The following is a 26,841-nucleotide window of genomic DNA, read 5'->3' on the forward strand; positions in this document are numbered from 1 at the left end:
TGAGCAGGTATTTGACCAAATCTTCTAGCCTCTTGAGATTAAGCTCCCACTGCCTACTATGGTACTGGGTTGAACACACTTTGGGGACTAGCCTATAGCTCAACAGCAAAGTAGACGCTCCACATGTTCTCATACCTCAGTAGGCCTGGGTTGGTCCCTGATACCTCCCATTCACCAAAATTGACTTTTCACTGGCTACTTTCTCATAACTGTAGTCTCCTACTGTATACTTGTATTTTTGATTTTTGGGCCACACCTGACTTGTTCCTTGCAGTCACTCCCACAGTGCTCAGAAGACCCTGTGGTGCTGGGATTGAACCTGGGCATCCTGCATGCAGTCTGTGTTAAACCTCTGAGCTACCTCCCCAGTTCTATAAACTTACATCTGAATCATTGCTTCATGTTGGCTTCTGGGAGAACCTAAACTAAGATAATGAAATTTAAAGCCACCACTGAGGTGCAGACTCAGCTGGAAAGCATTAGAAGGTGAAAAGGTCAGGGAGCTGAAGCACCAGCTAAAGAAACTGCAGGCAGCACGCAGGTCTCTGCCAGCGTGGCAGGTTGTGGGCAAGTTTGAGGCCAGAGGAACAAGACAGCCATAGGATAGTGGGCCATGGGATGAAGTTAATCAATAAGTAAAAGCATAAGGGAACTGAAGAACTGAAAAAGTAGAACCAATGGTTGAGCTTAAAGAACTGCTTATGCTTGAGTATCCCAGGACTGAATTGTAAAGATGCAAAGGGGTTGCCAGAGAGATGCTTAAATAAAGCATGCAGGACAGCAGTTATTTAACTCAAAGGATCCGACTGTCATGACTATGAGTGACTTCTTAGAAGACAGGAGCTGTGAAGCCTGGGGATTGTTACATAGTCACCTGGATAATGAGTTTATAATAGTATTGGAGAATGTAAGTCAAGGGGGCTACAGCTCTCAATCCATCAGGAAAGTTGCGAACTGAGGGCTAAAGATGGTTGCAACAAGTCAACTGAATGAAGATCTGAGCAGTCTCTGAGAATGAGTTGCCATCAGTAAGGAAGCCATGATGGAAAGCTACTTAGCTATTTGAAACAATGAAATTTTAACCTTTGGCAACTCTAATACATGGTATCCTCTGTGTGCCTGGCAGTTCCAAGCAGTGTGTCTTTTATTCCTTACAGCAACCTTATGCATCAGATTCTATTTCTGTTTCATCTTTTTGGGGGCTTTGGTTTTTGTGCCACTCCTGGCCGTGCTTGGGGAACCATGTGTGGTACCGGGGGTTGAACCAGAGTAGGCCACCTGCAGAGCAAGCAACCAAACCCCTGTCCTTACCCCTGGCTGCATGTTACCCCGCTTTTACAGGTAAGGAAACAAAGCAGAGGGTAAGACTTGTCCACTGTCCCAGCACCAGTGAGTGGTACCACCATTTAAGCACGGGTGGTCAATTATCTTTTAGAAAATCTCATTAAAGTTGGCTAGCCGCAGTGTAAAACTCAGGAATACAGCTTCACACCCACCCACCGTTGAAGCTTCAGCCCCACCCTCTGTACCCCTTTCTCCCACTCCTCTTGTAAGCATTCGTTTTCAGAGACTGTTGTAACTTGCTGTTGCCCTTGCCTTGGTTATAGTACACGTGGGAGATAATTACTAGGTGGCAATTATTGAGAGATATAATTACCAGGTGGTAATCATCTGAGTTGTTTTGCTTGTTGTAATCACCACAAGGTCCATTCAGATATTGCAAAAGATTCCATGTTTAAACAGCTGAGTAGAACTCCATTGTGACTTGTCATCCTGCATACACTGATGGCTACATTTAATGTGTGAGGTATTAAATGGGGCAGGGGGAGAATGATCCAGAGTCAGCAATGAGAAGGGCGGCACCTACCCCAACTCCTCTGATACGAGAGGATCTGGGGAAAGCTGTCACTCTCGAAAACACTACAAGGGAAGCCACATCATCAGGGGAAACCAAACTTGAGAGTCTGTGAATTTGTAAGTAACTTTCTTTGCCTGTATTATTTTGTGTTGCCTTTTCTGTTGGTTTGTTTTTAAGTAATTTGTTGTTGTAATGGCTCCAGTGATCAGAAACATGTTGAAAGAATGTACCTATTTTTATTGTGTAATGGAAAAAGGTTTTTTCCCCTTGTCCAAATGAGTTTGATTTGGTGACAAATGGCACTAAGAAACCATTTTTATTTTTTGCAAAATTGAAGATTGCTAAAGGGAAGAAATGTTAAATTTTATAAATGGTCAGAATGAGGCATCTATCAGAACTTCCCCCTTTGGTTGGTTATGGTAATAACTTATGAACAAGTTTTTTTAATTATTCTTGGAGTTCTTGGAATTAAAAACACCTTTCTATATATATTTTAATACGATTGCAGTTGAGTTTGCTTAACTGCAATTTATAAGTCCGTGTTTTTTTGCTGAGACTGATCTTTTTTTTTAAGAAATAATATTTGGGGGGCTGGAGCGATAGCACAGCGGGTAGGGCTTTAGCCTTGCACGCGGCCGACCCGGGTTTGAATCCCAGGATCCCATATGGTCCCCTGAGCACCGCTAGGAGTAATTCCTGAGTGTAGAACAAGGAGTAACCCCTGTGCATCGCCGGGTGTGACCCAAAAAGCAAAAAAAAAAAAAAAAAAAAAAAAAAAAATCGGATAGGTCAGGAAAGGGGTAACTCTGAACCAGAACTAGATGCTGAAAGGAGGTAAAGTCACATCCATGATACCCTATCAGTAACAGTATTGTAACAGTGCCTACTAGGAAAAAAGAAAAAAGTGTCTGTCATAGAGAAAGACTGGGATGGATGGATGGATGGAGAAAGGGTCACCGGAGTTAGAACAACTTTGTAATTCATGGTGATCCAATAAAAAAGAAAGAAAGAAAAAAGAAAAGAAAAAATGATATCTGGCTTAGGGTGTATTCTTGCATGTGGTGACCCCTGACACCACACGGTCCTCTGAGCACCACTGGGAGTTGCCCTGGTGGTCCCATACCACAGGACCCTTGTACTGAACAGCCAGCCCCCATGGAGGTCATGATTTGTCAAGTCTCACCTGCCTTCCACACAAGGATGTGTCCTGGGGAGCAACAGCGTTGATAGACATATAGGAGACGGAAGGAGGCCTTGCTCCCAAGTTTTCCAAAGGCAAGAATTATGAGTAGGTTCTCCTTATCTATTGTTTTACTTTCCTGCTTTTTTTCAGAGGTTGGGTGGGGGAAATACTCATAACTTTTTATTAATGTACACTGCTGTAATAATGCTAATGTCTTAATGGGCTTTTATGTGTATCTACAGGAAAAACCAAAGTACCCAAACCTATATAAACATGATCAGAAGTGAAATAGGTGTTACCTCTGAATTTAATACTGGTTTTTCAATGCAAACCCATAAACTGTCAAGGCAGTTAGACCTGAGCAGTTGAAGGTCAGCAACTTTGGGCCTGGACTCATCCACACTGTGCTCTGGAAGTTCATAGAATCCATCCCCACCTCATATGAACAATTTTGTGATTTTAGAACCTGGCATACACCTAATACCTCATACACAAAGCTCCTTCCCCAAAATGTATTTTCTCTGTTAATATGAGACCTAAATAGTTGCCCAAGGCCCTGTTTCTAAGGCATTTCCATTCTCTTGAGTCTCAATGAACGTACGATCCCAGGGAGCTGACATTGCATGTCACAATCTCTGAGCACTGGTCGATGTTCTTCTTAATCCTGTAGAACTTCTCCACATATTCAGAACGCCCCAAGAGTTCCACAAAATCTTCATCATGAGTAATTATCAGAAGCTGGAAGTTTCGTTGCTGTGAGCGACTTTTTATTATCCTGAAACAATATAGTTAGAATATTTCATTATTAAAAAGCACAAACCCGGGGCCGGAGCACTAGCACAGCGGGGAGGGCGTTTGCCTTGCATGCGGCTGACCCGGGTTTGATCCCTGGCATTCCATATGTATGGTCCCTCAAGCACCACCAGGAGTAATTCCTGAGTGCAAAGCCAGGAGTAACCCCTGAGCATCGCTGGTTGTGACCCAAAAAGCAAAAAGAAAAATAAAAAAATGAAAATAAAAAGCGCAAACCCTTTATCTCACGCACACTACAAATGTGTGCTATGTGAGACAACCAGGCTTTCCTGTAACGTGTGGTGTCACAGCCCTGCAGGAAGTGGCGGTGGGCCCAGGAAGGGGTCCCGCCGCCCTGCTAGACTGAAGTGAGGATGTGTGGCTTGACTCCTCACCTAGGTCCACTTAGGAACTTGAAAGAACACATTTCCTCTAGAACAAAAATTTTCTCGCTAGAGCAGAAGAAAATTCTTTACCAGGTTTCTTTATCAGGTTTTCCTTAATGTCTATGCTGCTGAACTTTAGGAGTGTAACTTACTCCTATGCTGGGGTTTTTGGAACCTGTTACTAATTTTCTCTGGAAGGAAAAAAACCTCTCCAGGCAGGGGGAATAACAAACATATACGCAAGCCCTGCCGCCTTCTTTGGAGCTAAGTCTACTTAGAATTCTGCCACAACCAGTCACAGACACCTCATTAGTATGACACACAGGGAGCTTGAGTGGGTGGACTGAGAACATTTTTGCTCATTATCTGTCTACTGAGGGAACTAGCTATGAGTCTTAAAGGCTTTTTAACTAAGCAGTAATTCCTTGCCGGGAGCTAGATATACTGAGGTTTCAAAAGCGTTAGCTCTCTCACCTGTTGGTTATGCAGCATTACTGAGAGATGGCTTTAAGCCTGGAATCAGGTAGGAAGTATCTTTGCCAGAAAGAATTTACCTGGAATCAGAAGTGCCTGAGACAGCTTCTTTATCTAAGGGAAAGTGCCATTCTCTGTCTGCACCAATCACAGATGAATATGGTGGAAGATGTGTGCAATTTTACCCTCTCTGGAGAACCTACTAATAAACTTTCTGCTGTCATTCCTCAAAGCTGTAGTCTGACATATGTGACAAACTAGGGAGATAGCCAAAAACAAAAACCCACTGTCATCACTGTTTTAGCAGCTTATGCCAACGCCTGTACATGTGATGTGGGCTCCCCAGTGGGTTTACAAGAAACCAAACCAAGTCAGGAAACCCTCACCAGGAGTTTCCCTATGAACATGACATATGAGGCATATGCAGGACGTGCCTGCACTGCTGTTCATCATGTCGTTCTTTAATAAATGATGTAGGGGCCAGAACTATAGTATAGAGGGTAGGACATTTTGCCTTGCATACAGCTAACCTGGGTTCAATCCCTGGCATCCCGTATAGTTCCCTGAGCACTGCCAGGAGTAATTCCTGAGTGTAGACCCAGGAGTGACCCCTGAGCATCGCTGGATGTGACCCAACAAAAATAAATGAGAATTTGAATTACTCTCAAAAAGCTAAGCTGGAAGGGCTAAAGCAATAGTTCAGTAGGTAGGACACTTTCCTTACATGCAGCTGACCTGGGTTCAATCCCCAGCACCCCATATGGTTCCCTAAGCACCGGCAGGTGTGCTCCCTGCTCCCCCCAAAAAAAATTAAAGTTGAAGGCTTGGCAACTAGGGAAGACACATCTAAAGAAAGTTATCATGGAACTCTCCATCTTATCCTGAAAATGATCATAACCTGCCTCCAAATTGGAGATACTTACTCAACCAGAGCATGGGCAAGAGATTCAATGTTCTCTCTGTCAAGATTGGTAGTTGGCTCATCCAATGCAAGAATTCCACAGTTCAAGCAGAAAGTTTCAGCCAAGGCCAAGCGAATGATAAGCGAGGCCAGTACCTGGAAAACAGCACCAGAACTGAAAGCATGACACAAATCTCTAATTCACCTCAGAAATGTGTGCGGATCTGGCATAAAATATTTAGAAGGGAAAGGTGGGCAGTGCCACAGGGTGAGTCGCCTTGAGAAAAGACTGTCTTTTTTTTTCCTCTCTGAGAGCCTAGCACCATGGACCATCTTTTAATTCTAAAAGTAACCCACAAGGTACATTATCTTAGTGTGTCATGTAAAATGAAAGAAAACATTAGGCTGGGTGTGTTGTTCAACAGCAACCATACTTGCCTTGCCAAGAAAGGTCTCTGTTTGAGACCTTTACCATATACAAAAAGTTAAAATCAATGTTAGCACCTCTACCTGAAAACAGACTCTTAAATACCTATCTGTAATAAAGAATCTGTAATAAGTCATCATTACAGATAAATGGTTGAGTAACAAGAATGACAATATATTTTCTTGAGCCTCATGAGATCTCTATCATGGAGTTGCCCCTACACTCTTGCTCTAATTTGTAAGCTCTAAAACCTCTCTCCCCTTGAATTTTTGTGTGAAAGCACCCTGGTGAGTTACAGATTTCAGAGCATTTATAGAATCTCTTTAAGGCTTGGGGCCATAGCATGGCCCTTTGGGGACAAGCACTTTCTATATTTCAATGCTGTTGCCTCCACCCACTCTCAGGAGCATCTGAACGCACAATTTATCACATGATTTGTTTAAATGCTACAGTAAATGTAATTTGTTTAGAAAGGATTTATAATTCCAAAGATGCCACTTTTTTTTTTTTTTTGCTTTCTGGGTCACACCTGGCGATGCACAGGGGTTACTCTGGGCTCTGCACTCAGGAATTACTCCTGGAGGTGCTCAGAAGACCATATGGGTTGCTGGGAATCGAACCCGGGTCAGCTGCGTGCAAGGCAAATGCCCTACCCGCTGTGCTATCACTCCAGCCCCCAAAGATGCCATGTTTAAATGCTATTTTCTCATTCACAATTATCAATAAAAATCATCCAAGTAGGAGATACTCCTTGTAGATCAAAAATTTGTCATTTTCAGTCGACTATGAGATAATAATCTGCAGATGCTTAAAGTTGGTATCAGATGTCTAGGCCGACAAATTAGAGGCATGGAATGACTTCAGCAAAACCTGAAAATCATTTATAAAAATAATTCAGAAAATGAGTAAGCAATTTTAGAATCTTAAAATTTTGTTAAGAAAATCCATTAGGTTTTATTGTATATAGTATATAGTATATATAACTACCTGCTTCTAATCTGAAGTGAGGAACCTTGAGGTGACAGCACAGAAACAAGCCACCCAGTGAGTGACCCAGTCTTGTTTCCCAAGGATGGAGGCACCACTTTTCTGACCCTGTAGTAACTAACGTCATTCCACTCTTGACTTCCCCGTGCTCCTTATTCAGCCTACACTGTGCCCCAGCAACTGGATCTCAGGGAAGAACCTCAGTTGAGACCATCAGAGCCTATGGCTCAAACATTTAGAGGGTCTACAGGATCCAAGGGAGGGAGAAATGCCCGGCTCCTCTATTATGGGGTTGTTTTCTCAATGAGACTCTTACAGCCTAAAGAGTCTGGCTCAAATCTAGGACCTTGTTTATACTGCATGTCATTGCTTCTAAAACAATTCTCCTCCTTTCCCTTTTCCTTCTATACTGGGGGCAGGTGAAAGCAGTGGTATGTCCTTCAGCTCAGTGTTTCTGAACCTTTTCCCAACCATGCTCCTTCCTGTGGCCTCCTGTCATATTCTGGGGTCCCAGCAGTGACCATATGGCCCTGGTGAGGACTGCTCTAGTCAGTGACAGAGTAACCTTATTCTTTCAAAAGGAGTGATGTGAAACACTGGAAGTATTACCATTCTTGTTCTGCATTTTACCTAATCTATTAGATTATTTCAGGCCCCTTTTCTAAAAGCTTGCTTTATATCAAAATGGTATTTCTCTGGGTCAACTGATTCTCTGTGTAAAGGACGTTCCTAGACTCCTGAGGTACCTGCCTTTTGTCCGGCACTGCATCGTCCTCGCATATCCAAGGCTGTGTCTCCTTTTAGCATCACCACTCGATAGTTGTAATTCCGCCTTTTATCTGAAGCTGTTACATTTTCATCAGCATCAGACCGAATTTCTATGTATTCAATATCTGACACAGGAAGAAGCGATTTCAGAAGAATTTAGGAAGCTTGGGAACAACATTTGAGGCTGATCTTATAGGGGTGGGAGGTGAATATGGCTAGTTTAGAACCCTTAGCTATGGTCAAGAGGATTCACAAGGATGCCGGTGTCAGAAACAAACCGAGACACCCTCGGTCTCAGCCCAGCCTTTCTTAGCTTCCCTTACAAGAATTTCCTCCTGCTGGTTTCCTTCTTATCATGTTTCCGCTCATCCCTATCTACACGCCAACAGAGCTCATTGTTATCAGCTCAGTATAATGTGCCACCATAGACAAATATGTAAGTCCTGCTGGGCTTTGGAAAAGAAAATGGCATTTTTTTTCTTGCTACAAGATGTCATCAAGATAAGAATTCTTAGAAAATCTCAAGGAGATAGTCACAAGGAAGTCTAAGAGGTAACTTGGCATGGTGAAAAGTCATGTAGGGTAAGCATGGGGGTAGGACATTTGGGAAAACATGCAACGTCATGGTAGTAATTACCTTGTCCCCGATAGGTGCTTCGCCAAAGGTCACGAATAATTTTATTGATTTCTTCCATTTTCATACTGTGAAATTTCATTATTGCTCTAGAAAAGAAGCCATTGGAACTTGAAGGGAAAATAATCTGATAGTATGCTAAGAATATCTGAAATACCCTGACAGCCATACCCACATTCCACCACCGTGGCAGTATTATGTTAACTCTCCAGTTAAATATTCTGGATTTTCTGGAGCAACATCTCCAAATTCAGTTGGAACATACCAGATTGGAAGGGAATGGAATGTAGAAGCCAACTAAGTTCAATTAACAAAAACATTAACACAAAAGGCTTAACTAGCAACAACATCTCACTAAGTTTTCAGACAAGGACTTGACGCCCCCATGGTGAGATATAACAATATTCACAAATTTCCTTACTCTTTTTTTTTTTTTTATAATTCCACTAGCCATTCAGAGGTGGAAGGCAATATAAAATAAATTAATTTGAGCCTGCTCCAGGGCCAGGCTTGAGAGGTGGTTAGGAAAATGGGGACAGTCGGTATGATAGGATTAGGGTTGGAATACTGAAGCCTGAAATAGATACATCATGAACAACTTTCTAAACTACAGTGTTTAAATAAAGTAAGGGAAAAGAAAACCAAACATTTGAAATATGTGGCTGGAGAGACAGTACAATGGCTAGGGCATTTGCCACGTATGTGGCCAGCATCCATATGGTCCCCTGAACCCACCAAAAGGGATCCCTGAGCACCTCCAGGTGTGACCCCTAAACAAAACAGAACAAGAAACAGCACCATAATGATTTTAAAAGTACCATAAGGGACTGGAGCGATAGCACAGCGGGTAGGGCGTTTGCCTTGCATGGGCCCGACCTGGGTTCAATCCCTGGCATCCCATATGGTCCCCCAAGCACCGCCAGGGGTAATTCCTGAGTGCATAAGTCAGGAGTAACCCCTGAGCATCGCTGGGTGTGACCCAAAAAGAAAAAAAAAATTAAAAAACACCATAATAATTTCATGAAATAACTTCCCAAATACCTTCAATAATAAAAGTAGGATCTAATAAAAATAAATGGAACCACCTTGTTGCTGGGCCAGTAGTGGAAACAGCCATGTGTATTCAAGAGATCCAGGGTCCTTACCATTCTCATTTTCACTCTCTGTGGTATGATAGCAGTATATAAGTACAGTAAAAATCTCAATTTTTTTTAGTACACCTTTCTTTCCTTACTGGAAAGAACTACCCTGCTGATGGCCACTGGTTCCAGGAAGACTGAATTATCAGTGAGGAGGAGGTGCAGAGTCCCATAGTCTGCTGGGAAACAGGTGAATTTCTAGGAACAGCTGCCTTTTTCGTCTTAGGATTAAAGTTTTCCTAAAAGTCTCATAGAGAAGGACTCGAGTGATTGCACAGCAGGTAGGGTGTTTGCCTTGTACAAGGCACGTGCAAGGCAAACGCCCTACGCACTGTGCTATTGCTCCAGCCCCAGTTTTATGAGACTTTTAAATTTATTTTTATTTATTTTTATTTTTTTATTATTATTATTTGCTTTTTGGGTCACACCTGGCTATGCACAGGGATTACTCCTGGCTCTGCACTCGGGAATTACTCCTGGCGGTACTTGGGGGACCATATAGGATGCTGGGTATCAAACCTGGGTCAGCCTTGTGCAAGGCAAACACCCTACCTGGGTTCCCAGCATCCCATATGGTCCCCCAAGCACTACCAGGAGTAATTCCTGAGTGCACGAGCCAGGAGTAACCCCTGTGCATAGCCGGGTGTGACTCAAAAAGCAAAAAAAATAAAAAATAAAAAATGTCTCATAAAGCTGCTTTTACTCCTAGCTTCTGTGAGCTTTTTACCAACCAAGAGCTTTGGTTCAGAGGTATGACAGACATTTAAGCTGAGCTGCAAAATGTTTAACTGTCTTCTTGGTCAAAGATGGACATTGTTAAATCCAAATATATGCATTATTTTCCTTTGGTCAGGTCCCTGTCCCCTGCAATGTTCTTTGAAAACAAAACAAAAAACTAGCATTATAAACACACTGATAAAGGAAAAAAGTGATGTTGGCAAAAACAAAAGCACCCTGTTAAAATCTAAGACCCTTTATGTTTTGCTTTAGATTCTTTGGAAGTGAGTTTATGAACTAACAAATGTTACACCAGTGACAAAAAGGCACCACCACTGCCACTAACTTACAAAGGATTAAGATGCGCTTACTCGATTTGCAGGCCTTTTATCTGATATATATATACAAAAAAAGGAAACTGATTGTAATGCTCTGCATTTGCAGAATCATTTCATGACCTTCTGGTTTGCCAGCAAAAGACAAAGAAATGACTCAACATAAATACATTCTAAATATCAGATGAAGTTCTATGAAATAAAAGACTAGAAAAAAATTCTGCTTGTTGAGAATAAAACAAGAATACATCTTATACATATACCTCCATACAATATCTTATGCTCCTTTCAAAAGGATGAAGACAAAACCCCAAGTATTTACTGCCTCCCCCTCCTCCACCTTTGAAAGACCTCAGAATATATTCTTGGAACCAATGATATAATCCATAACTTTATATGTTACAGTTCTAATTTTCCAAAAGCCTTAAAAGTCATCTTTACATCCCAGTTAAAAACCTTACATAATAAACATAAACACTGCCAAGAGAACATACTTCAGGGGGCTGGGAGGTGTCCAACAAGACACCACAGCTTCCACTGAGGTCTCCTGTATACTCGGGGCTCCGGGTAGGTTGGCTGAGACACAGCACGTAAGAGAAGGTCTATTCCTGAGAGATCAAGACTCACCCAGGGCATGTCAGAATTTATGCCTACTGCTGTTTACTGGTCCAATAGTTTCTCTGTTTGTTCTCTCAGTCTACCATGGAATTTACAATCTCATTGTACAACAGCAAATATATTAACTTAACCCACTAGGGGGAATTAACAAAACAGCTTATTATTGATAAAAAAATTTACCTTAAGGGACTATGATAAGCAGATTTACTTCATCCTTATAATTACTGTGTTAGACTAATTTTATATCTGAATTTTATCATTAAGAAAACTCTGGACCACGAACTGCTGGGAGAGGAGCTCTGGGTACTCTGACCAAAAACGAAAGAAAAAAAAATTGATAAAATTTTAGGGCTGGAGCAATAGCACACAGTGGGTAGGGCATTTGCCTTGCACTTTGCCAACCCGGGTTCAATTCCCAGCATCCCATATGGTCCCCTGAGCATCGCCAGGGGTGATTCCTGAGTGCAGAGCCAGGAGTATACCCTGTACAATCGCCAGGTATGACCCAAAAAGCAAAAAAAAAAAAAAAAAAAAAAATTTTAGTAACTTGTACAAAGTCAGGAAAAAATGGCCAGGTTGGGGGCTGGAGCTATAGTAAAGCTAGTAAGGGCAACCCAGGTTTGATCCCAACACCACATATGACCCCCCCAAGCCCAGCCAGGAGTAATCCCTGAGTGCAGAGCCAGGAGTTAGTCATAAGCACAGCTGGTGTGGCCCCAAAAGCCAAAACAAAATGGCCAGGATGTTGACAGGCCATGAATATGGTAATATATAAAAGGCAGTTCCATAAAACACCTGTCTTTAAAGCCAACGTGCTTAAGTACAATATAACTTTAAAATACAAGTATTATTAAATCTTAAAGTTACACACCTAGCTCCCAATATATAAATTCTTACATGGAGAAAATTAATTTTTTTGTTTGTGGACCACATTCAGGAAATCTCTGGGACCATATGTAGCACCAACATTTGAACCAGGGGTGGCCATGTGCAAGGCAAGTAAATGCCTTAACCCTTGTACTATCTCTCTGACCCCAGCAAGAAGAAACTTTTCCTAGAAAAAAAAAGTATGTGTCTATTTTGCTTATTAATACATTCTAAATAAAAATAAAGTTTAGTACAGGCATTAAAAAGAATATACCACAACCAAATACCACTTCTAAGAAAGCATGACACGTGCAACAGAAAAAAAGATATATTTAAGATTATCTACTGAATTAACTGATTAAAAGAAAAGTCGATCATCTCGATAGTCAAAAGTAATAGTTTTGATAAAAATCCTCAGCACAAAATAAAATTTCCTAACCTGACAAAATGACTACTAGATAAGTCACAGTAAACATTAAATTTAATACCCAGGAGTATTCCTCCTGCAAACAAGTAAGAAAAAGATGTCTCTTATGGCTATTGTAAAACAAAACTCTCAGATCCCCATGATCTCCATATGAAAATAAGAATGAGAAGGGGAAGCCTGTCATTGTTTCTGCAGGTCACTTAGAAAAATCTAAGAATCAATTGAAGAATCTAAGAATCAACTGAATATTTTATTTTGGGTCACAACCAGCTGTACTCAGGTATCACTCCTGTTGGGACATGTAGGGCATATGGGATGCCGGGGATCAAACCCTGGTCAGGTGTGTGCAAGGCAGGCATCTTATCCACTAGACTGTTTCACTGAATTGCTCAATTGAAATTCCTAAGACTAATGTTAGCCAGTTTCATTACCTACCAGTAAAATCCAATATCAAACATAATGAAAAAAATAAATCCTACTTACAGTGGCAAGGAAAGCAATGAAATACTTGAGAAGAATCCTAACAAAAAGGGAAGGGCTCAGAGGGAAAGTGCTACAACTTTATAATGGGAGAGATACTCTAGGGTCCAAACTGAAAGATTTCATACTCCAAAGGTCAGTCTCACTAGTAGCCCTAAATAAAACTCAATTAAATTTACAAATGTTAATGAAATCCACAAGGTTAAGCTAAACGGAGTTAACACAAAAGAAGCTAGTACTGAGATAAGAATAAAAATGAAACACATCCAGCACCTGCAGCACTGGTGACTTTCCGCACCCCCACCCAGCACCGTGTGCAGCACGCTCTCCCTGAGCATGATAGGAGAGCACCCTAAAAGGGGTGTAAGATTTCCCTTAAAAAGAGTAACTTGGGGGCCAGAATGATAGGACAGTGGGTAGGGCATTTGCCTTGCACACAGCCGACTGGGTTCGATCCCTGGCATCCCATACGGTCCCCCAAGCACCGCCAGGAGTAATTCCTGAGTGCAAAGCGCATTGCTGGGTATGACCCAAAAAGCACAAGAAAAAAGATTAACTTGGGGGGTCTGGGGCTGGAGCAATAGTACAGCAGGTAGGACATTTGCCTTGCACGAGGCCAACTCAGGTTCGATTCCTAGCATCCCATATGGTCCCCTGAGCACCGCCAAGGGGTAATTCCTGAGTGCAGAGCCAGGAGTAACCCCTGTGCATTGCTGGGTGTGACCCAAAAAGAAGAAAAAAAAAAAAAACCCAACTTGAGTAACTTGGGGGGGGTGAGAAGAGTGGGGAGAAAAGAGAGAGATATTGGTGGAGGGATGGGTGTTGGAACATTGTATGACTAAAACCTCATCATGCAACCTTTGTAACTGTATCACAGTGATTCAATAAAAAAAATTTAATTAAAAAAAAGAAGTTCTTTGGGGCTGGAGTGATAATAGAGAAAAAAAAAGGAACTAGCTCTGCATGCAGATGACTGGGTTTAATCCTTAGCATTCCATATGATCCCCTGAGCACTGCCAGGAGTAATACCTGAGTGCAGAGCAGGAGTAACCTCTGAGCATTGTCAAGTATGGCTCCCAAACAAACAAAAATTCCTTAAAAATTCAGTAACGGTTTCAGGGCAGGAGCTATAGTACAGCATGAAGGGCATTTGCCTTGCATGTAGCCAAACCTGGGTTTGATCCCCAGCACGACATATGGTCCCCTAAGCCCATGAGTAATAATCCCTGAGTACAGAGCTAAGCACCTCTGGGTGTGGCTCCCCCTCTCCCCACCGAAAGAAGTGGCCCTTCACTGTCACTGTCATCCCGTTGCTCATTGATTTGCTTGAGCGGGCACCAGTAACGTCTCCATTTTGAGACTTGTTGTTACTGTTTTTGGCATATTGAATACGCCATGGGTAACTTGCCAGGCTCTGCCATGTGGGCGAGATACTCCCGGTAGCTTGCCGGGCTCTTCGAGAGGGACGAAGGAATCGAACCCAGGCCGGCCATGATGACAAAAATTAGTTAAGTTAATGAAAACAAATCAAGTTGGAAAAAAGCAGGCAAAAAAAATCGCACTTACAAAAACATTTTCAAAAAATACTGACCTCATTCTTGTATTTGAATGGTGGGTGGGAGGTAAGCCATAGGGTCTCCCAAAATTCTGATCCTAAGTTTTCTGGGGACCAGTGCTGAACAAACTCTAAAGAGAGCCGGACACAAGATATTTCCTTTAAGTCACAGAAGTATGGCTTAATATGCTATGTTCTATGTTTAGGGAAAAGTGACAAAATATTTTGGGCATGGGCCAGAACACTATACTTTGAGTGATGTATTTAAAAATCATTAACTTTAGCTAATGTGTTCTATTTTAAGGGGTTACAGGGTATTATATCTTAAATGGGGAAAGTTTCCCCATTTCTCGGCTTTGTGTAGATATTTCTGACCACTGAAACGCTTATAATCAGTGATGTTTTTAGAATACTACTAATAACAGATGGTAATCGGCTTTTCTTGAAAATGCACTGCTAATTTCCTGTGTTGCCTTAAATAGACAGTTGACTGCAACAATTACACTGACTGCATGCTTCATTCTAAGAGCTGAAACAGGGAAATTTTGGACTCAACTTTCTAGGTGAGAAGGTGAAGTTAAGGCTCAAAGTAAAAACTAAGGCTAGTGTTTGCAAGCACAAGCCCACAGCCTCGGTTTTTGGGAAATCTGTACCACTTCTTTCCTTCTCATTTAGAAGAATCGATCTAATTACCAGATAAGAGAACTCAGTAAACATGCTGGCTTTGTTCCTTAAGCAAGTCTAAGCTGCTGGAAACCACCTCATTGCCTGCCTCCCCCAGACTGGCCCGATTAAATTCTATAGCAGCCATCAGGGTGATACGAACCTCCATGACTAAGAGACTTTTCTCTACTGAATTGTCCACACCAAATATACGATCACCTGCCACAGTGTCCCACTCCACACTGGATTGTTAACAGTTTGCAGGAGAACTAGATCCTATCTTGTAGAGCCTGACAAGAAGATAGAAGTTGGGTTTTTTTTTTTTTGGTTTTGGTTTTGTTTTTTAATAGAGGCTCCATCTCCTTGGGGAACACAGAAACATTCCCTAGTATGCTTGTCCGGTGGGTTTTGGGGGGGGGGGGCATGTACAGGGACTGAACCCAGGACCTGGCATTTACTACTTTGTGGCTTATCCGCCAATCTGTTTTTGAATGAAGACGTGGCCAAACATGTTGGCCCTCACCCTCCGCCGCCAAGGTCTGTTTTATTGAGCAAATTCCTTTTATTTTGAGGGGAAGCTCCTAAGTAGTGATCATTGGGTCTGGGGGCCACTCCTGTTGATAAAGCAAGTACTGCAAGAATCACTTTTTTTTTTTTTTTGCTTTTTGGGTCACACCCGGCGATGCACAGGGGTCACTCCTGGCTCATGCACTCAGGAATCACCCCTGGCGGTGCTCAGGGGACCATATGGGATGCTGGGATTTGAACCCGGGTCGGCCGCGTGCAAGGCAAACGCCCTACCCGCTGTGCTATCACTCCAGCCCCTGCAAGAATCACTTTAGAATTCAACTAAATCCATCAGAAATCTTGGTATTATACTTTCTTAAATGGGAACAAGATGACAGGAAACATGATGCCTTTCTTCAGTGTGAATAAAGAAGGGCTAGGTATCTTAGCTCACTGGATGACAATGCAGAGCAATGAGCAGCCCTACAAGATTTCAAGTCAATGCCAGTTTTGAAAAAGAATAAATACAACATACATACAAAACTGGTGCCACTTAAGCAGAAAAGGAGTGCAAGCTAGATAGATGATTTTGGAGAATGTCTGCTTTGGCAGAAAACAGTAAATCACCTGAACACCAGGAAGCGGCAGAGTAAATTACTAAAGAAAGGGAAGTGCACAGCTCTACCTCACCTCAGGCCAGGAAGAACCATGCCTCTGAGCAGGGCAGCTGCCGAGTGCTGCAGGTAGACACTCCCTATTCTCTTCTTTGCTGGAAATATTATAATGAAAAACTTCTTTGAGAAAATATCTGAAAGAATTGTGTCATCCTATTTGTCTTGTTCCTTCATGAATCGTATTTTTCTATATTCACTATTAAACTCTGTTATTAAGAAGTCTATTAAACTCTGAAAAACTCCCTTAATAGTTTCCAAACTTAGCATCTGGGGAATAATAAGCAGCATTTAATGAGGGAGAAAAAATAAAAAAGACAAATAGGAAGATAGTCAAAGGGCTAGTGTGTCTGCTTTGCTTGTGGGGACCCTGCTCTAGACGCCTAGCACAGGGCCCCGAGTGCTGCTGGATATGCACCCTCCCGCCCCAAGGCAAAACCTTCTCCATTTTTCCAAAACAGAAGAAGAAGAAGAAAAAACAGATAACTGGTTAATTCCTAATTTTTACAGTAAATGAATCTGACTTGTCCCAAATCTTATACAGGTTAAAGTTATAGCTAGTCAATCAGGGACTGCCTTTGTATCACTGTGAACTAGAAGGATTCTCATACTGAAAGCTCTGCCTCACCGCTCTGTGGTCTGAATGACACTGCTGAGGTCGATCTGTTGACTAAGTTTTATTCTATTCCACCAGATGAAGCCTTAAGAGAAGATACCGCCTGTGTAATTCTCTTAGCAATGAATATGTTTTTCTTTGTTTTGTTTTGGGGCCATACCCTACAGTGCTCAGGAGTTCCTTCTGGCCCTGTACTCAGGAATTACTCCTTGTGGCAATGGCGGGGGGAGGGGGGCAACATATAGAATACCTGGGATTAAACAATGATTGGCTGAGTGCAAGGCAAGCACCCTACCTGCACCCTAACTGCTCAAGCCCAGGAGATGTTTTTCTTTTTAGAAAAAAGTTAACAAGTAAAATCCAAAGTAACTTAAAATTTGTCTGCCAAACACCTACAATTCTAGATGGATTTAAACAAAGTATTTTAAATTCATAGTAGAATTCCAAGAAAGGAAGGAAAGTCCCTATGTGAAGGTCTCCAAACTAGAATGATCACTGTATGATCTGATATTGTAACTAAACTTTCTTGTTATTTTTATAACCTATCATCCAAGATAGAAGATGAGGCATAAGGCCTAAGGAAGATTTTTTAGAACTCTTCAAGATCTGTATAAATAAAGTAAATAAAAATTTTAAAATCCCCCAAAGACAAACAAACCAGATGGCTTCACAAGTGAGCTCTACCAAACTTATTACCCTGACATCAAAACCAGACATTATGTAAAAAGAGAGACACTATTATTTCTGATGAACTAGCACTGTAGCACTGTCATCCTGTTGTTCATCGATTTGCTCAAGCAGGCACCAGTAACGTCTCTATTTGTGAGACTTGTTGTTACTGTTTTTGGCATATTGAGTAGCTTGCCAGGCTCTACCGTGCAGGCGGGATATTCTTGGTAGCTTGCCAGGCTCTCCGAGAGGGATGGAGGAATCGAACCCAGGTCGGCCATTATCGCTCCAGTTCTCAACAAAATACAAACTAATTAAACAACTTATTAAAAGATCATACATCATTACCAAATACAATTTAATCCAGGGATCTAAGGGGTAGTTCAACATAGACAAATAAATTAATGTAATTCACCTAATCTACAAATGGATAAAAATCATCACATCAAGGGATGGGATACAAAGAAAGCATCTGACAGGACACAACATTTATGCATGATTGAAAACCCCAATACAGGGGCTGGAGCGATAGCACAGCGGGTAGGGCGTTTGCCTTGCACGCGGCGGACCTGGGTTCGATTCCCAGCATCCCATATGGTCCCCTGAGCACTGCCGGGGGTAATTCCTGAGTGTAGAGCCAGGAGTGACCCCTGTGCATCGCCGGGTGTGACCCAAAAAGCAAAAAAAAAAAAAACCAATACAATGGGGACACGAGAAACATACCTTAACATATTAAAGGCCAAATGTCTCAACATATTAAACCCACAAGCATCATACTGAATGGTACAGTACGGGCACCAAATTCCCAGTTCAATACTTACTGGTCAAGGGTCTTATAATAAATGTCTAGATCTTTATTCACAAGCTCTGTTGTTCTCATAACAATCATCATTTCTCTGTACTTTTCTTCAGCATCCCGAAACTGAGGTTCTCGAAGTTCTTTCTTAAAATGAATAATTTCTTCCTCATAACCTTTCTGCCGCCCTAATGCCACACTGTGATTTCTTTTTATGTTATCTATTTTTTCTTCCAATGTTTGATGTTCACTATAAAGTGACAAATGAGAAACATTTTTAGCTTTTTAATAATCTAAAGTGGAAAAAGTCATATTTCCTTAGTGGCTAAGGAGACTACTGAGAGACACCCCTCTATCTGAAAATGGGGGCTGAAGTGATAGTACAGTGGGCAGGGCTCTTGCCTTGCATATGTAGCTTACCTGGGTTCGATCCCCAGCACACTAGATGGCCCCTGGAGCACACCAGGAGTGGTCTCTGAGTGCAGCACCAGGAGTAAGCCCTGAGTACAACCATGTATGACCCCAAAACAAAAACCGACTAACCGTAATATGATAATAGTGCCTCCCCTTGCCTTTTTTTAAAAAAAATTTTGGTGGGGGTAAGAGGAGTAGGGGGTTAAGTATCTGGTGCCAGTGATCAAATCCAGGACAATATACATATGATGCTTGGTGTCTCTACATCGCTGACTGTAGAGGATGAAGATGGTGCTACATCCCTGGCCTCTCTACTTAAAAAAAAATTCTCCCTTTCAGGTTCTCTGCAATACCCAGGTTTCTAAGCAGCTTTTAAAATTACTAATTCAATTTTTTAAATTTTGGGGTCACACTTGGTAGTTACTCCTGGCTCCGTGGTCAGGGATCACTCCTGGCAGGCTCAGGGGATCGTATGGGATGCTGGGGATTGAACTGTCACGTGTCAGGCAAGAGCCCTACTTACTGTACTATCTCTTGGGTTAAACTCACATACTTCTGAACAAGAATACAGTTTCCAAAGTTGAAAAGTTACAAAGAAATAAAAAGGTCACCATTTTCTTCATAAGGTATAATTTTAAAATTTATTTTCTGGTCATAATACTGATTATAGTTCTATACAAACAAAATTCTTCACAAAAATAGTATAAACATTTGGGTAGACAAGAAAGAAAGTCCAGAGGGTAGGGCGCTTGCCTTGCACATGGCCGACTGGGAATCAATTTCTAATACTCCAGGGCACATGCAATAGGAGTGAACTCTCAGCACTGAACCAGGTGTAACCCTGAGCACCACTGGATATAGCTCCGAAAACAAAAAAATGTAAATAAAAAGCTTTATTTTTTCCAATTTTCTACCCAAAAGTACACTGCTAGAAAGCTGAACCTTAGAAACTAGGACATCTGGGTCACATTCCTGGCTTTCATCTTAATTTCAAGTGACTTTTTTCTGGGTTTCAGTATCCAACTATATTAAAAATGAAAATATTATGAAACAAAAAAATTCTGGGGTTGGAAAACAGTATAGTGGGTAGGGGTGTGTCTTATACATAGCCAATCCAGGCTAAATCCTGGGTACCCTATATGGTTCTGTGAGCATGCCAGAGGTGATCCCTGAGCAGAGCCCAAAGTAATCCCTGAGCACTACCAGGTGTGACTCAAAAACAAAAACAAAAACAAATCTTTTTTTTTTTTTTGCTTGTTGGGTTACACCCAGAGATGCACAGGGGTTAGTTACTCCTGGCTCTGCAGTCAGGAACCACTCCTGGCGATGCTTGGGGAACCATATGAGATGCTGGGAATCGAATCTAGGTTGGATGCGTGCAAGGCAAACATGCTACCTGCTGTGCTATCGCTTCAGCCCCAAAACAAAACAAATCTAAGTCATCGGTTAGCATAAACTTCTATTCTAATCTAGTCAACATCAACCAGGTTACTACAGAACTTTAGGCAACTCTAAGGGAGAGAAAACAAAAGACTTTTTGCTATACTAGGAAGAGAGCATCTACAGCTATGTATCAACAAGATGAAACATCAGCCAGGCTAATGAAATGGTATGGGGGAGTATAGAAAAAGCTCTGGTGAATACTGACCTAATAACAACAGAACCCTTCAGAAAAGGTATCCAGTGACAAATCCCTTTAGCAATTACAAAACTGGCATTATTACAGACTGAGTCCAAGGCACATACTATATTGTTACACCTAGTGCCATTATCTTGTAATACAAACTAGACAAATCTGGGGGACTTATGGTTTATTTAACCACTCCTGGCAGTGCAGAGGTTCAAGGCCACTCATGGCAGTGGGAGAGATCGAAGTTAAAGCCTTGCATCTGCAAAACGTGTTGTCTACCACTTGAGCCACAATTCCAGTCCCAGTACTTGGATTTTTCCCTTTTTTGGTTTTGGGGCTCTTGGGGTCAGGAATTGCCCTGGCTCTGCATTTAGGAATTGCTCCTGGCAGTGCTCTAGGGAGCATATGAGGTGCCAAGGATGGAACCCAGGTCAGCCACGTGCAAGGCAAACACCCTACCTGCTGTACTATTGCTCCAGCACCTCAAGTAATTCAATTCTTAAGATCATGAATATGTATATGTGTATTGAATATATATTCAATATCTGAATATATAAACATGTGTATAATGCATATATGCATTATATATATTTGTGTGTGTGTATATATATATATATATATATATATATATTTGTATAGTTTGTTCACCATACTGTAAAGATCAAAGAACACTTGGGCAAAAGGCCTGAATTACAACCCTCCCTACCCCATAGTCACTGTCACTGTCATCCCGTTGCTCATCGATTTGCTCGAGCGGGCACTAGTAACGTCTCTCATTGAGAAACTTATTGTTACTGTTTTTGGCATATCCAATACGCACGGGTAACTTGCCAGGCTCTGCCGCCCCACCCCATATATTGAGTATTTTTCATGTAAATAAAAAACTTTGAACTAGATTTTTAAAAAACATACTTCTTCATTTGCAAAACCTGCATTTGACCCATTTCTTTCAAATGTTGTTTCCTTTCTTCTTCAACTTCTTTAAGTTCTTCATTTCTTTTTCTTAAAGTAAGGTTATCCTGTAGCCATCTTTCTTGTATCTAAACATATATATTAAATTAACAAAACAATCAAATAACCAACATGTGACTCATAACAGGCAATTGCTGACCGGCAATGATCATTCTGTTTTAGAATATCAAATTCTCATCTTGTAGAGGAAACCCACAATGCAATTTAATAATGTATCATGAAAATACCCACTCCCACTCCATCTCCGGGGTCCCAAAGGGGCTAACTACAAAAATTTACCCTCAGCATAGCAAACCCAATGGGAAGGAGTTATAAAAGCCCTCTGAGTTCAATGAGTGAAAATAGCTATGCAGAAGACGCAACCAGCACCAACCAGCTCAGTAAACCCCAGACTATGACTTTAGCAACACCATGGTAAGGATATTTAATGAGTTCAAAGAAACTATGGCACAGGTAATCAGCAAAGCATAGAAAGTATGAAAGCTGAAATGAGAAAATTACAAGCAGAAATAAAGAACAGGGTAGGTGATATAAAAAAACAGAAGCTCTGAACAGCTGAGGAAACGATCGAGACATTCCTGGATGAGATGAAAGAAACTGGCAGAACCTAACAGGAAGTACAAAGAAGTCTGAAAAGAAATGAACAGGACACCAGAAACCGAAGGGAGAGATCAAGAGGAACAACATAAGAACACTGGAATCCCTGAATCACAGCTAAGAATTTCCATAAGTTGAGGAATATAGGCAGTAAAATACAAGAGATCCAAGGGGTTCCAGCAAAAATACACTCAAATAGGAAGACACTAAGACATATTGTGCTCAGAATGACAAAATTCAAAGACAGATATACTACTGAAAGCAGCAAGATTTTTTAAAATTACAAAGGAAAACCCATACAAGTCACAGTAGATCTATCAAATGAGACTCTACAGGCTTGAGGAGAATGTAGAGATATAATAGAAAAATTCAATGAAATGAGCATGTCACGAAGAACACTCTATCCAGCTAGATTATCATTCAGATCTGAAGAAAAGATACATAGCTCAGGGCCAGGTAGCAGCTTAAGGAATCCATAACCTTGACACCAGTCTTGCAAGTAACATTAAAGGAGCTTCCTTAAAAAGCAAGACAAATTTCTCAGCACTTGATATTAAGTATGACATTCACTCATGGGGCTGATGGTTGACTTCTACTAAATTAAGATGCTTTACTCTTGTCTTGCTAAGGGACTGTACATATTAGCAATAACAAATTAACACTTATTTATAGTGAATGTTATGTATCTGGACTGGAGCAATAGCAGAGCAGGTAGGGCATTTGCCTTGCACGCAGCTGAGCCAGGTTTGATTCCTCCGTCCCGCACAGCAGAGCCTGGCAAGCTACCCGTGGCATATTCGATATGCCAAAAAAAACACAACAACCAGTCTCACAAGATGCAGACATTACTGGTGCCCGCTTGAGCAAATCAATGAACAGCGGGATGACAGTGCAGTGCAGTGCTATCATTAGGACATTTTTTTTATCCATAGATTTTTATTAGACTCTTTCACTTAAGCACTATCTATAACATAATATTTGCTAACATAAAGTCAATATTCCTCTCTCAGAATAAAACACTTTTTAAAGTCAGTTTGACCATGGTATATACCTTCTTCCCCTCTAGGCACTACTGCTGTGCCTTTAAAAAAAATTTTAAAAGAGGAGGACTGGATAGATAGTACAGGGATTAAGATGACTGCTTTGTACCCAGCCATCAAACCCTGATCTTCCACCCCGCCAGAAGTGATCCATAAGCACAGAGCCAGGAGCAAGAGCTAAGCACTGCCAGAAATGGTCCAAAAACCAAAGGGGAAAAATATTCAAAGGGGCCAAGGTGATATTACAGATGATAAGGATTTGCCTCGCACACAGCTAACCCAGGTTTGATCCCTGGCACCCCCAAAAGTCCCCCAACCTTACCAGGAATGATCCTTAAGTACAAAGCCAGGAATAAATTGTGAGCATAGCTGAGCGAGAGACAGTGAGACAGAGAGAGAGAATATGTGTCCCACACAGCAACCCCCACCCCCCGACACACACAAAAGAAGGTAGATCTATGATTCGCTAAGAAAAAATGGTATTCACTGGGGGAACTGCTCCTCTTTATTGTTTGCATTTCTACTCACTGAATCTTCATGTGAAAGTAAAACTAAGGTAAATGTAATTGGTATAAATGACACCAGAAGCCATGATACACCAATATCAAAAAAGACATACCTTCTGTGTATCAATATCTTGTCTCATGATTCCCATTTCCTTATTTATCTTTTCTTTATGTTTCTCGCATTCATTTAGTTGAGTTATTACTCTATTCAGCTCAGTTTCTTTTTGCTGCAAGAAAGAAATAGTTTTTTTCATAACAAACAACACAAAATATATTATTTGGGGGGGCTGGAGCGATAGCACAGCGGGTAGGGCGTTTGCCTTGCACGTGGTCGACCCGGGTTTGATTTCCAGCATCCCGTATGGTCCCCTGAGCACTGCCAGGAGTGATTCCTGAGTGCATCGCCAGGTGTGACCCAAAAAGCAAAAAAATATATATATATATTATTTTGGTTCTGCTTTGGGGCAGGGACTGGGGCTCAGGACGGAAACACCCGAAACATGTTGGTGGGAAGGTGTAAAGTGGTGGAATTGGTTTTTGATTATTAAATGTAATGAAATACTGTGAACTACTTTATGAAATAAAAAAATCATTAAAAAAAGAAATCGCTTATAAGCACAAGAAATAAAATATTAACAAATCAAATAACTAATTTCAATTTTGAAATTACCTGTTTATAGTCATCTTTTCCATCTTGAATATAATTTTCAATGTCTTTTACATAACTGTGAATGTTTTTAACCTTCTCTTTTATATCATTCATCTATGGAGAAAAATATTTATTAAATATATATTCATCGAGAACAAAGTATGTAAGATTTGTTTTCAAGAAAATACTTTATGTTATGGTAACAAAAAAAAAAGTAGTCTTGGGCTCCAGTTTACATCACAACAAAATTTTATAATCCCAGAGAAATCTCTTCATTACTATATAGAGGACTAAATTAGCAACTTCTGTTTTAGAGCAAGAAGCAAAACAAGAGTCAGGGATATAGCTCAGGGGCAAAGCACATGACCTGCATGTGTGAGGCCCTAGAATCAGCTGAGAAAGGGGTAAATTTAATTTTTATTTAGACACAAAAAGGTTTGTTAAAATGAAAATTTGATTAGAAACACATTATGTTTCTTCTAACGAATCTGTTAGGAAAAACTCACCAGGGCTACATCCAGCACTGTTGGGGATGGAGTGCTGGAGAAAAATGGAACAAATTCAGTGCTTGAGATCTAATTCAATATCTAACAGATTCTATCACTTGAGCTATCACTCCAAGTACCTCTATCAAAAACTAAAAATACTATTATGTTATGTAATTTCATGGGAAATAGTGGTCATCATAGTGCTCTGAATATTGATTTTAAACTCATATAAGCAAATAAGTGCAATCTTACCTTTTCCTGTGCTATTTTGTTGCTTGTATTTTTTTTGTTTATTAATTCTTCTTTTTCCTGCTGAAACTTTTCCAATGCTGTCTCCAAAGGATTTATCTGTTCTTTTGCATCCTAAAAATATTTTTAAAATACAAGCTACATATAGCAGTCCATTATATTATTAAAAAAAAAGAAGAAGAAAAGGGCAGGAACCAGGGTTTTATTACTTAGTGGTAGTAGTATCCCCAAAATTTAACTTCCCTATCTACCAAAAAAAGGAACTGAACCCAAGCCCTTATACATATAAAAGCATGCACTATACCACAGAACTATATTCCTGGTTCCCATTATCTTATGGTGCCAAACTTTTTGAGTCTTGGATTTCATTATCTTATTTGAGGGATACCAGGTGGGTTCCATTCCATGAAGGAATTCCATGCCTTCTCACTGTACAGGGAAGGATTCCAAGATTATTAATTGGAATCAAAAAAAGCACTAAGACTAAGGGTTGTATCTGCCATGGATATGTATTTATAGATGAAATAAACATCTGATACAAGCAGCAATCCTTAAAAGAAGTTACTCCAAGAACTACTGGGAAGTTCACTGCTTTTAGACAGCCTGTTTTTACTTATTGTAGTCAAAATCCTTCTTCAAAGAATCTATACTATTAAGAACAATTTCTGTCATCAAGGTTCCACACCAATTTTCATTTACTCCTCAGAATAGCCCAGATCTAGTCAATACACAAATAAATTCCATGTATTTATTTAAATAGAACATTCATGCACTGACCTTTATTTCTGTTATCAAGGTTCCACAATTTTCATTTATTCCTCAGAATAGCCCAGATCTAGTCAATACACAAATAAATTCCATGTATTTATTTAAATAGTGAGCATTCATGCACTGACCTTTATTTCTCTGTGTAAAGATTGTACTTCGGTGGATAATTCTGCAGTTTGATCCTCCATCTGCTGACGACGTTGCAAATTAGAGGATATCTGAAGTTTCTCTGATTTAAGTTCATTTGTTGTACTTTTTAGGTGTTGAATCTGTTCCTGCTGGTCCTGTATAAGCTTCCTATTCAGTTCAATCTTACTGGAAACTGCAAGAATACATGTTGACTCAGTGATCAATAAAAGATGCAGAAAAATACCACGATTATTTTCTTTCCAGTTGTATAGATCTATGGAATCACAAAGGCTGAATGGGTTCCACTCCCTGCAACTACAAGAACTTCTCCATCCCTGCCACCTCCTTGTTGGTAATCCCTAGCCACTCACAGGGCAGGTACAACTGATAAAGAGGCTAGCTCATCTAACAGCTATCATTCAAAATCTTGCATGCAAAATCAAGGAAATAGAGAAGTGAGGTTTTGAGGGTAAAAAATGAATATATTATGGGGAGCTGAAGAGAGTTCAGAGGGCACTTGCCTTGCACTTGGCCAACCCTGGTTCATATGGTCTCCCAAGCATTACCAAGATTAATTCATGAGTGTAGAACTAGGAGTGACCCCTGAGCATTGCCAGATGTGGCCTCAAAACAAAAAAAGTATATTCTGTGGTCCAGAAGGAAGACAGTTTTGTATCTATGTAATAGACATAAAATCTATAGTAGGAAAGTCTATTATAGGAACATCCTTATGGCTACATAAGCAAATAGATTTTATTACCTGTATCTAATTTGTGTTGTTTTTCCTGTTTTTCCTGGTTTACTTGTTGAACAGTTCTCTCCAAGTCTACTCCTTGTAGCTTAGCTGCTTGTTGTGCAATTTTTCTTTCAACGTCTTTAAGTTCCATCTTAAGAATAAAAGTTACTTCTAAGAAACCTGTGGCATTGTC

General features: G+C 40.7%; 1 protein-coding gene across 2 annotated transcripts in view; it reads right to left on the bottom strand.

The window, feature by feature from the left end:
• Nucleotides 1-2,616: 2,616 nt before the first annotated feature.
• Nucleotides 2,617-26,841, bottom strand: part of RAD50 (RAD50 double strand break repair protein) — a 63,957-nt gene continuing 39,732 nt past the window's right edge. The window contains exons 15-25 of one of the 2 annotated variants that reach the window (XM_004609850.2): nucleotides 26,673-26,799; nucleotides 25,912-26,105; nucleotides 25,019-25,129; nucleotides 24,300-24,392; nucleotides 23,743-23,856; nucleotides 21,427-21,554; nucleotides 18,496-18,720; nucleotides 8,414-8,499; nucleotides 7,759-7,901; nucleotides 5,617-5,750; nucleotides 2,617-3,816 (exon numbers count right to left, since the gene is read on the bottom strand). In XM_004609850.2, the coding sequence (XP_004609907.2) occupies nucleotides 3,630-3,816; nucleotides 5,617-5,750; nucleotides 7,759-7,901; nucleotides 8,414-8,499; nucleotides 18,496-18,720; nucleotides 21,427-21,554; nucleotides 23,743-23,856; nucleotides 24,300-24,392; nucleotides 25,019-25,129; nucleotides 25,912-26,105; nucleotides 26,673-26,799 (1,542 nt within the window). In that variant the 3' untranslated portion in view covers nucleotides 2,617-3,629. Of the gene's footprint in view, nucleotides 3,817-5,616; nucleotides 5,751-7,758; nucleotides 7,902-8,413; nucleotides 8,521-18,495; nucleotides 18,721-21,426; nucleotides 21,555-23,742; nucleotides 23,857-24,299; nucleotides 24,393-25,018; nucleotides 25,130-25,911; nucleotides 26,106-26,672; nucleotides 26,800-26,841 lie in introns of both variants that reach the window. The other variant, XM_055143896.1, reaches the window with a different exon arrangement.

The sequence above is a fragment of the Sorex araneus genome, chromosome 6 (assembly GCF_027595985.1).
Source record: "Sorex araneus isolate mSorAra2 chromosome 6, mSorAra2.pri, whole genome shotgun sequence".
NCBI lineage: Eukaryota > Metazoa > Chordata > Mammalia > Eulipotyphla > Soricidae > Sorex > Sorex araneus.